General features: G+C 39.7%; 1 protein-coding gene across 1 annotated transcript in view; it reads left to right on the top strand.

The window, feature by feature from the left end:
- The window catches only part of LOC115582082 (E3 ubiquitin-protein ligase DTX3L), a 33,057-nt gene extending 25,312 nt beyond the window's left edge, over window positions 1–7,745 (top strand). The window contains exons 2-4 of the mRNA XM_030417813.1: window positions 3,254–4,246; window positions 5,525–5,742; window positions 6,220–7,745. Of these exons, the coding sequence (XP_030273673.1) occupies window positions 3,254–4,246; window positions 5,525–5,742; window positions 6,220–6,289 (1,281 nt within the window). The 3' untranslated portion in view covers window positions 6,290–7,745. The remainder of the gene's footprint in view (window positions 1–3,253; window positions 4,247–5,524; window positions 5,743–6,219) is intronic.
- Window positions 7,746–12,014: the final 4,269 nt, after the last annotated feature.

Raw genomic sequence — 12,014 nt, 5'->3', positions numbered from 1 at the left:
GACTGCATTACTGTAATATCTACTATATACAGGCACCAGAAAATAACTGGGGGCTAGTTTGAACGGGGATTTACAGAGTGGAGGCTGGCTTCACTGTCCATCCATCCATTGTCTGTAACCGCTTTATCCCTTTTATGGGGTCACAGAGATTTTTGCTGGAGCCAATCCCAGCTGTCTCTGGGTGAGGGCAGGGTACACCCTGGACAAGTCGCAAGCTCATTGCAGGGCCCTCACTGATGGCAGAGGCTGCCATGCAAGGTGCAAACTGCACATCAGGAGCAATTTGGGGTTCAGTGTCTTGCTCAAGGACACTTGCTCAAGGAGACTTCGACATGTAGTTCAGCTCAGCCCGGAGCTGGGATTTGAACCAGCGACCTTCCAATCACTAGCCGACCTGCTCTACCTGCTGAGCTACGGACGCTGGCAAAGCATGATCAAATGAAATTACATGTTTTATGTCTTCACATTATGTGTGTGTGTAGCAGACAGGCCAGGAGGGCTACTGTGACTACACACCTAATTAGCTTTTACTTAATGGGCCATCGTCTATCAGGTCTCCCAGCCCCCGCAAGGTGCATTGTCTCACTAGCCCCATTCATACTGCCCTTTGAGTGTGGAGATCCTGTGCCAATTCTCCGCATCCTCCTCTGTGTCAAATTCTCAGATGCAGCGAGGGGTGAAATTTCACTGCGCCTCTGATGTGCCTCCGGAGGTAGTATCAGAGGAACAGCATTGGCAGTGTGGAGCAGGGGCGTGTTGGTCTGATGTCTTCACAGTGTGATAACTAAACAGATCCTTTACTCAAAAACATAAGTAGAATTGTTGCTAACATTACAGAACCAACAACAGTAACATAGTAACTGATAGTGTCTTTGGCAGCTTATATGAGAAAAAAAATACTATAATTATATGTGCTGTCCTACCAACTCTGTCACATTTCTGCCCAAAAAACAGCATCTGTCCCCAAAAGCAGAGCCGGGCAGCTCCCGCAGTTGACTGACAGTGATTATGTGGCATGATTCAGAGCAAAAAAACTTTAACTCACCATGTTTTTGTCTCCTCCCATTATTGTTGTTGTAGTAACTGTCTTTAAAAAAAATCCCTGCGTAAATTTTACATTGGTGCATCTTTACACCGGAGCTGCTTGGCTCTGTGTGAACAAACAACGGCGGAGAATTGGCGAACCGCCACTGTGGAGATAATGTGCCGACTCTGTGTGAAAAGTGTGACCGAGGGCAAGAGCCTTGCTTACTGTGCTGAATACAAGGGATCTTATCTGTATTTACAATGCAGCCAGGATCTGCCCTCTACAGCATTCACATTGCGTGATGTTTGCCATTGCTATGGCAACAAGTGGCATATGCCTTTACCGCATATTAGCTAATTTAGCCCCATTGTCTGTGGAACAAAAACGCGTAACAAAAAAATTACAATTTGGCTTATTTGAACAAAATTAACTACAGCTACCAGCCATAGTCCTTACAACCTTACCTAAGAGGCTGACATGGGTTAGATTGTCAAAATAAAAATAACAGCTTAAATCCCCCCAGTAGCAACACTAGCCTCTGCCTCTGGAGGTCGTATCAGGAGCCTCTTTCACACTGCCGTTTGCATGCGGGGATCCTGCGCCAATGCTCCGCACCCGCCTCTGTGTGAAAGTTTTAGATACGGAGAGGGGGGACATTTTGCTCCGGCACTGATCCGCCTCTGGAGGTAGTATCAGGGCCGCATTATTGGTGAGCCGTCCCAGTCTGTGAACAAATAAGCCGGAGGTTCGGAGCGGGGGCGTGTCGGTCTGACAGTCTGATAACTGCACAGGTCCTTCACTCAACTAAAATACAGAGAAATGTCCCACAAAGCAACGTTACAGGACCGAACAAAAGTAACGTAGTAACTGTAACTGTCTTTGGCAACTTACATGAGGAAAACAAATACCACAGCTGTACGTGGAGAAGCGCCTGTCCTCCCGCCTGTCCCTCACATTTCTGTAAACACAGTAGCGTGTACGTTCTGCGCTTGTGCGAGATGCAATAAGCGGGTGGCGCTTGTGTTGTGAGTTGTAAACGAGAGGCTTGTGCACGCAACTCTCTTTACTTTAGATCAAAACAAAATTTAACTATTTCCGATAAAAACAGCTGCATACTAAACATGCAGCGAGGCATTACCAGACGAACAAGAATTAATTCGTCCTGAACGGACATAACAACTAGTCTCGTGCCAGTACTGCAAAACATGAAAACGGGGAATGACGGAACGGAGTGCATAGAAAAACAAAGCGCACGCGGTATTCCGCCCCTCCCACACACCGTGCTGATTCGCCAGCACAACGCCAATCAGAACGGCCATTCAGCTGGCACACAACCAATCAGAGAATCCAATGGCTCAGACGTCCGACGGCCCTCCTCCTCAGACTTCGCATGCTCAGTCGGATCCGACAACGTCCGCGCGGCTCCGAAAGCTTCCGACGCAGCTGAACACACCAAACATATTTGTTCCCCAAACACATGTATTTATTTCTGTATTTCTGTGTCCATATATTAATGAAGTAGGAGGTCCTAACCTCAGTCAAGAGCATGATTGGTTACAGGAGTGTGCTCGATGAGGGTCTACTACTTCTGCCTTAGCAGCGCTGATTCCTGTACACTGTACAGGAATGTTGCTGGATACCAGCGAGCCCGCTCAGCTAACTGTTAGCTGCAGTTGTTGACATTTGTTATTCATGTAGCTCTGGTTTAGTAATGAATTTGACTGGCGTTCATTTTAACTTGCGAGGGTCCCAGGTGTGCTGGTGGTGTGGTTTGAGAATCCTGTCTGGAGAGAGAGGGGTCCGCGGCCATGTCCGCTAACCAGGAAAAACATTCTGCTCATCGCTCCAAGTCATGTATATGTGTATTCGTTTTGACGTGGCTTGAACACTTATATCCACACGGAGATGCTGGGCTGCAACCTGTAAACCACTGTTAGACGAGCGCTACAGAGCACTAATCGTCCAAAAGTGCATGTTGTCGGTCTCATATCTTTGTCGTGAATCTCTGTACTCTTTTCTTAATTTCCAATACGAAGAATCAACACAGCCTGATCCCCGTTATAATGCACTAGCACTAAAAACACCGGAGCTGCTTGGCTCTGCTGCAAAAGATTTGAGAAAAGATTTAATCCAAATTTTGAAATAGAAATATGTGGAATATTGCATTGAAATGTAGGTATGTGGATATTGCTAATAGCTAATTTCATCTGTCATCTCTTGTTGCAGTTTTTCAAAGACATCACCATCACCATTGATGAAGCTGATTTCAAAGACCATGGTGGATTAATGAAGGTTCTTCAATCACATAGACCAAAGAAAAAAGGTTCCTGCTACCAAGTGAGAGGAGCCTATGAAGAACTGGAACACCTTTCAATTGAACTGTCAGCAGTGAGGGGTCAATACATTCCTACCACAGGTGCACAAATCAGTCACCAGTATGAACAGGCATCAACTCCTGTCAAATCTGTGGATGTATATGCTGTTGTTATGCTCTACATTGAGCAAAGGTGTGCAGAACAGCTTAACAAAATTTGTGGGAACACTTTTTCTATTGAAATACAGCCTTGCCATGGAACAGTGCACAATAACCCAAGTAGTACAGTACAGGTGACTTTCAGACCACGCCATTCGTCCATACACCCTGTCCGTGCTGACTTTGTCAGACAGCAATTCATCACATTCTACCAGAGAACTGCTTCTGACCTGCAGGTTACATCTGTCTTTGTAAGTCCACATGGCCACAAAGACCTGCAGAAGAGATTTCCACATCTCCTTATTAGTCCCAGCCACGACAGATATGAAGTAACAGTGACTGGGCCTTTTGTGCACATTGTTAAATTGAAAGAGTTTCTTCTAAAAAATACAAAAAGCTCTGGCACGTGTCCCAGCAAATGTCTAGCAGACACTCCAAATAGCACAGCTGGTCCGTCACACAGCAACAATCCTGAGGAAGAATCATGTCCAATCTGTATGGAACCCATATTACCAATGAAGAAAAGGACTCTTCAATGCAAGCATTCATTCTGCAGAGATTGCCTGACACAAGCATTTGACTACAAGCCAGTATGCCCAACATGTGGAAAGTTATATGGCATTTTGAAAGGCACACAACCTGATGGAGGTAAAATGAATGTCACCAAAAATTCTTCATCTTTGCCTGGATATGAGAAGTATGGAACAATAATCATCCATTATGATATTCCAAGTGGCATCCAAAAGGTAAGACTACAGATATGACACTCAAAACTCAAAAACAGTATTTGACAATATAATCCAACTCAAGGTTGATTTACCAGGTTTGCTAACAGTCTTAAGGCATATTAGGAACTCTGGTTACATGATGACAGAGGAACTTCAGGGATCTACTGGGATCAAGGGACTGTTCACTTGAACAAGAAACAATAATAATGGTAAAAAATAAACAATATAATGAAAAAGAAATAGAAATAGACTTGTATAATATGTACACAGAGAAAATCGAGATGGACATAATCATACTAAAATGTCCCTCTAGACTGAAACAGGCTATAAAAACGGACATAAAAGACCAGATGGTTGAAGATGAAGATAGAATCAGACACGTAGAGGAAAGAATTTGCATGGCTGAGGATACAGCCATGTGACAGCAGAGGGCGCTACAATATTTGCTATGCCGAGATATTAACATTTTACATTTAGGACATTTATCAGACACTTTTGTCCAAACTGACTTAAGTAATTTATACACACATTCATACACTGGTGGCAGTGGCTGCCATGCAAGGTGCCGACCAGCACATTAGGAGCAGTTTGGGGTTCAGTATCTTGCACAAGGACACTTCGGGAGGGTGTGACCTCTCAGCGACCTCTGATGACCTATTAAATAGACTGAGGTGAAACAATAGACACAATTTTTATGAAAGATCTGCTACACAAGCTATTCAAACTACCACCAGTAATTAGGGCTGCATGTATCAATGCGGAGGATGTAAGCAGTACTACTGCATGCTTCCACACTTGAAGCTGAAGAGTATTATTCAGCAGGACAACATGAAAAAAAACCTGTCAAAAAATAGTGAAATGGGAAAAAAAACAAAATAGTACCAGTTCCTATTCAAAGTCTTAATACCAGTAAGTCTGGTAGTGCAAAAGATAAGATAGCAACAACACAGCTGCATCGGATAAGTATTCTCTTTTTGTAGAGAAATATATCAAGTTATAAAGTTTTAACTAAGGATTCTGTGGAAAATAATTACATTGTCTGAATTTATTCTGTTCTCAGAATTATCCGTGCTTTATGTAGAAGCAGCATGACTTTCATGACACCTCAGGATTGACGTTAGTTTTTTCTGGCTTCTGTGTGAGTGTGTGTCTGTGTATGTTATGTGACGTCCTTTTAAAGAATTTAATAAATAAAGTTGTCACAACCAAAGCCAACCATTGTCTGAAAGCTGTGGACCCCCTAGTCACTTGAAAATAGGCACATTAAGCAGGGAAACCTTGACTGTGTGTCTGCAGGAGGAGCATCCTAACCCTGGTCAGCCATATGAAGGTGCATCCCGTAAAGCATATCTCCCTGACTCCCCAGACGGCAGAAGCATCCTGATACTGCTGAGGCAAGCCTTTGATCAGAGACTCATCTTCACTGTTGGTCGGTCTACCACCAGTGGCAGGAACAATATTGTGACATGGAATGATATTCATCACAAAACCTCAACACATGGAGGGCCGACACAGTACGGACTTTTATTTGGTCAAATTAAACTGTATTGATGTGCATTACATATCATTAGAATGTCCCTGTTTCAGTGTTCGTCAGGTTATCATTTCCACATTAAAAACTGTAATTATGATGGTGTTCAAGTCAGAGACATAAACCATTAAGCCACCAAACAATTCAGCAGGATGTGTGACAGCATGTTTGACATGTTCTGTTATCATAAACTCATGCATTCATTCTGTTTTTCTTGTTACATCTTTGTATTGATGGCAAGAGAAAGTTATTAATTTGACCTAAGTTTGATCATCAGAACAGCAGTCTAATTAACAAAATATAACAAAATATTTTCCCAGCCTGGGATAATTAAAGTAATTCTATCTATCTATCTATCTATCTATCTATCTATCTATCATAAGAGGTACACTTTGGATTTTCATTGCGACTATTAAAGTGTCCATGTCAAGTCACTGAATCTCTGTCCTTGTGTTTGCAGCTATGGATACCCGGATCCTGATTATCTCAGCCGAGTTCGAGATGAACTGACAGTCAAAGGAATTAAATGAGTTGGTCGAATGAGCTTGTCAACTGGATAGTGTGTACAGTCAGATGACAATTTGCACAACACGCACACAACAATGCTTGAATCCTCTGATTGAATTGTTGGCCACCACTACTTGCGACTTTTGCTGAAAAATAGATGTACTGTATGATTTATGGCACAGAGGACCACAAATCATGTCATTTTAATGTACAAATGAATAATATGAACATGTAGCATGGTGTTAAAGTCGTTAGCACTCTGGGTACACTATCAAACGTGTGCCTTAGGTTGATTTTCCATAAAGTTCCCTTGACCAAAGGCTGAAGATAGTCCTCAAGAACGTCCACGTATACTGCTCCCTTGGGATGGGTTAAATGCAGAGTACTAGTTGTACATTGCATGAAAATTTAATGAAATATGAAATGTGATTATTTTTCGTCCCAATCTCAGTTTGATTATCTTCTGTCCTTTTTAAATCCCAATTCACAACCATAGATAGCCTTTTTTTCGTTTGTAATTCCATTTTTTTGTGGATTTATTTAGTTTCATTCTTGTTTGAAATGATCTTGTTAGTAAAAAATTTATATTTACAAAATAAACAGTCAATTTGTATTGGTCTGATGAATGTTTTTAAACCTCGTGATGTGTTGGCAGTCTAATTTGGTGGGGACTCAAAGAGCTGAATGGGCTTTCTTAGTAGTAGCTTTTCAGATGTGCAAGTTACCCACAGACCTCAACATAAAGTGAATGCCTTGAAGGATGCAGGCCTTTTACTACTCTCCTGCAGGGACACTCGTTCCTCTGTGTGATTGGTTCTTTTCTGCAGTTGCCAACTGTCCAGTAACCTAGAGCAGTATCAGTCACCTACTCACAGCCTGGTGACCGTGCAAAAATAACAAACTGTGACCATGAGAATTTGTAATGTTTGGGCTTTTTTTGTGTCATTGAAGACATTTAACAGAACAGTTGTGACATGAGTTATCAGTAGCTTTCTGTACATGACCAGCTCTTCTCAATCCAAAACATGGACATCGTCCTCAGAGCAGTGATTTTTATTGTCATTTTCTGCATGACAAATTATTTTGCTGAAAAGATTCTTGATTATTGAGTCAGTTATTAAGTTTTTTTCTAGTAGGTTTGTATTTGATTTTTCCGAATTAAAAAAAAAAAAAAATCCACCTTACCCTCACTATTAAGATAGGTCATCCACGGAGCTGGGCTTTTCCAAGTCCAGAATTTGCTCCTGGAGAACATCTGGACTGAACATCAGATCAATCCAGACTCAGCCCATACACCTGTGTCATGAGGACTGCAATACATGATAAATGTTAGGTTTTCTATATTGAATGATATTTTGTATTGATCAATAAATTGTTAGTGATTTTGAACAGACAGTGTGGCTGGAGATCACCAACAGTAATCATGTCCACAGATAAATGTGGTTTTAATGAGGCTTATTCACTGGACTTTGACACACACACACATATTAATATATATATCTATATATCTATCTATATATATATATATATATATATATATATATATATATATATATGTATGTGTGTGTGTGTGTGTGTGTGTGTGTGCGTGTATGCATGTATGTATGTATCTTATATATCTTGAGGGCATTTAATCATTTTGATATTATTAAACTCTAACTCTGCTTCTTTGCAGGATTCCACTCTGCTATCTGATGAGTTTTGGTGATCATTTTTAACACAATGGTACAAGGACATTCCAGCATTTAATGTTAACCAGTCTCATCGACTAAGGATTTATCTTCTATCATCATGTTTTATTTTAGATGTGCTTCACTGTTATGTAACCCCTACACTTAAGATGAGAACATGCGTATTTGTTATGTTACTTGCTACTCTGTGATATTTGATTAATTAATCTGACAAGCTCTTTGTGCCTCCATCAGTTCTTACGATATGTTGCATGTGTTGTCTACACAGCAAGTGAACACGTTTTTTTTTTTATTTGGAAGCATGTATAAATCAAATATTATTCAGTCAAATCAATCAAATTTCTTCTCTTGAAGTAGAGGCCAGTTCTCTTTCAACATAAGGAATTAATTAGTAATCAGTATGAGTGCGCTGAGGATACTCTTTCTTCCCAAATACCTCCCTAGACTGTAAAATGTTACAACACGTGCCTCTTTGTTTTTTTTGTTGTTGTTTTTTTGGCTCATCCAGTTGTCCTGATTTCTCGCTTTTGCTCTTCACTCCTTTTTGGGCTGTCCATGGTGAAGCCCCCCTGAAAGGCATGTGTGGGTGTTGGCTTGTGTTTTTCACCTTTTACTGAGAGCTGTACCAAAGATCCACATTTCTAAACCTCCTCATTTTGTTAGTTTACTTTTTTACTTTTTGGCTGAATGCATCCCAACTCTGTGGACTCAGACAGGCCTTGTCCACCCTGCATTCATTACCCTGAACAAGAGAGACTAGCTGCTTCACTGAACCTACTGTACACTACTGTCATTATCTGACTGTCTCTGCTGCCCCCGTCCATCACTGAGTCTGCTCACCATGCTCTGCACTTTCCAGGAAGTTCAGCTCATCATCAGCCATCTATCACCACAGAAAAGTTAGAAATAGCCATCTTCATGTGTTCTGAGATTTAATGCAGAGCTAATTCCTCTTTCTTAAGTATTTGCCTTTATGCGTTTTTCATAATTTTTGATAACATTCTTCATCATTGATTCATTTATTCTGTTGGCTATAGTTTGACTACATGTACATATTATTCATGCCTTATCATTCATCCACTTGAGCTGTGTATACAGTATGTACATATGTATATGTCTCAATCTCAATTTCCCCTTGGGATCTATCTATCCGTCTTATATAATAAACAATTACATTAAGTCATTGTATTTATGTTTTCCTTTATGACAGAGATATAGGTCAATGTAATCAGAATGTACAACTTTCAGGTACAAGCCTGATTCATTTGATGTGACTGATTTCTTTCTTATTTATTAATCAAAAGATCAATTAATCAATGGAGGTAGCGCCCCTTCTAACTAGTGTTTGACAATATCTCAAACTGTATATGATGAGAATGCTACAACAGTTATTTTAAGTTGAGAAGTTTGTGCATAGATTTTTAAAAAATGGGCCAATTTAAAGTTAATTCAGTAAATCTTCAAAAGGTCGTCAATTCTTTGAAATGTTTACAACACTTTAATCAAATGTATTTATTATACTGTTTCTTAAAAACAATGTATAGAAAAGTAAATAAGCAAAGAACCTAACTGGAACACTGTGAGTTGCTGATGGAAGACAGTGGTCAGTGATTGTGAACAAATTAATTTGAAACCAAAAACAAGTCCATCTGATGGTGTTGACATGGAGCTAACCGGGTGACTGATGCCTGACGGCAACAAAAAATGTCAACAATTTCACCTCTCAAGTGATCAATAACTTGAAACAACAGTTTGGTTCTACAAATAACACCTTTTCATGCACATCATTTTATCTTGTTATCATTAACAACATTTGGTTAATCAGTTAATGCTCTGATGCCCTGAATTCATTATTGCCCTGACATTGACTGGCTGACCTGAAACATGTTGGTTTATTCATGATTTTATAATTATTTTTATCAAAGTGCATCTGAATCCTTTCAGACTATCAACCAAAACCGTGGACTTTCATCATTGTTTGTCATTTACATTATATGATTTTGATTACATTTTCGAATGAGAATTGCAGGTTTTTGTTTTGTTAGTCATTTATTTTTACTTTTTAAATAAAAACATCAGAATATTTCCTTGTAAACAGCCTGAACTCATGCTCAGCCAGGCCTAACAGCAAGACAAGCTCGGTCTGCTCGAGTTCAATGTTTTCAACTCACGCAAACTTCCCCTGTTCGCATATTTCATGTTGCCCGTAGAGAATAGATGTCAATTTGCGTCCATTTGTGTGTTTTCATTGACTCTGTGTGTAATCTAGACATCTGTGAATAGTATTTAGTAAATAAATTGTCTGAATGCACTGTCAGAAGCCAGAAGTAGTGCAGAGTCCCTCCATTAGAAAGACAGGGCGGCACATTGGAGCAAATGTGCCGCCTTTTCTTTCTAAAAAGGGCTACTGCTTCAAGTCCCTCTGAACTGCACGGCTGTGCTAACTGCTAATGGCAACTAAGGTTAGCAGCGCATAGCTTGTAAACTTACCTGAGCAACGAACAATAATGTCTGTCCATCAGACCACTCCATAAACCCACTCATGTTGAGATAGTTCCACCAAAAATCAGTAAATAGTTATAAAACTGTGTTTTTAAAATCATTGCTGTCTGTGTCAAATCATCCAATCTGTGTGTCAGATGGAATAATGTGCTTTACCAGCAAATTCAGCTTAAGTAGCAGATTAACATCTAATTTCTCCTATTTTAATACTTGAGCATTGTTATGCTATGTGATACTTTATGTTTAAAATGTTTACTGTCAGTTGCAGCAGTTGGAGAACAGTATTTTTGTGTTTTCTTATGTTATATTCAAAACGTCATTCATTCACCAGCAGTAGTAAAGACAGTAGTATTTACCAGTGGGATCCAGCAGAGGGAGTGTAGCACTTTTGAGTAACGTTAAGGATCACCTCGCTTCCTCCCTTCACTCATTCTACACATGATCTGAGGAAAGTTGTGTCCGTTCATCTTTCACTCAAATGCTGCCTTTTCACGGCTTTTACAGCTGCAGGAGAATATAAGCTACTTGGCAGAAACAACATGAAAAAGATCAACTTCTGCTGCTGCCGAGATCACGTTTGCGCATGCTCCAATGGAAATGCCGTTTGAGAATTCTCTTGCGGAGCTCCGCCACAGTGCCGCGATACGTCAGCGCGTCCGCCATATTGGATGTGGCAGTTCTGCCGTATATTATTTCTATGGTTCTGCCTCTGAATACATAAGAAGGCACTAAGTTAACGTTTACATTTAACTGATTTTGATGAATCGGTTTTATGTTCAGTGATAAAAATATATATATACATGTAAGTGCTAATAATTACAATCTTTCAGACAGAAAATGAACAAAGTCAGCAAATCAAAATAAGACATTGAGTCTGCTTTAATTTCTTACATCAGTGATATACTCCATTAAAGAAAATGATACACTTATTTTATTAAATACAATAACATTTCATGGCAAAGGAAAAAAAAGATTAAAATTCAAGATTACTTTAATTGTCCCCAGGGAAATTAAGGCATAAAGGCTGCCACTTAAAAAAATACATACACTTGGTGCATTAACATGTTTACAGGACCATACAGTGTTACTACATGTCCCTGTCAGTCTAAGCCCCTCTTAGGAGATAAGCAGCCTACAAGGTATGTTTGATTTTAGTCCATGTTTATTTGGTAAAAGGGTCCAATAGTTATAATACGTTTAATATTACGGTTGTGATTTGACTTGATGTATTTTCAGTGAGTAATGCTATGTGTGTTTGTAATCTTCAAGTGCAGAAAAAGTTTCCTAAGTGAACTGACAACTTAAAGGCAAGCTACTTTTCTGTGAAACATGTATGCTAGCTTATATTGTATGATATCCTAACTGTTGTATGACTATGTGGTATGGGGGGGGCAATTGTAAAGTTGTGCATGCGAAAATGAACAGCAACTTTTTGCAACACTTGGCAAAAAATATGTATAAATGTATAAAAAAACACGTGAATTTTTTTAAATGTTACTTTTGACCAGATTTAAAGCAATATTTGTGAACTTTGTGATATTTACTTCTCTTGTAA

Source organism: Sparus aurata, chromosome 5 (assembly GCF_900880675.1).
Source record: "Sparus aurata chromosome 5, fSpaAur1.1, whole genome shotgun sequence".
NCBI lineage: Eukaryota > Metazoa > Chordata > Actinopteri > Spariformes > Sparidae > Sparus > Sparus aurata.
This window is presented reverse-complemented; position numbering and strand designations above follow the sequence as displayed.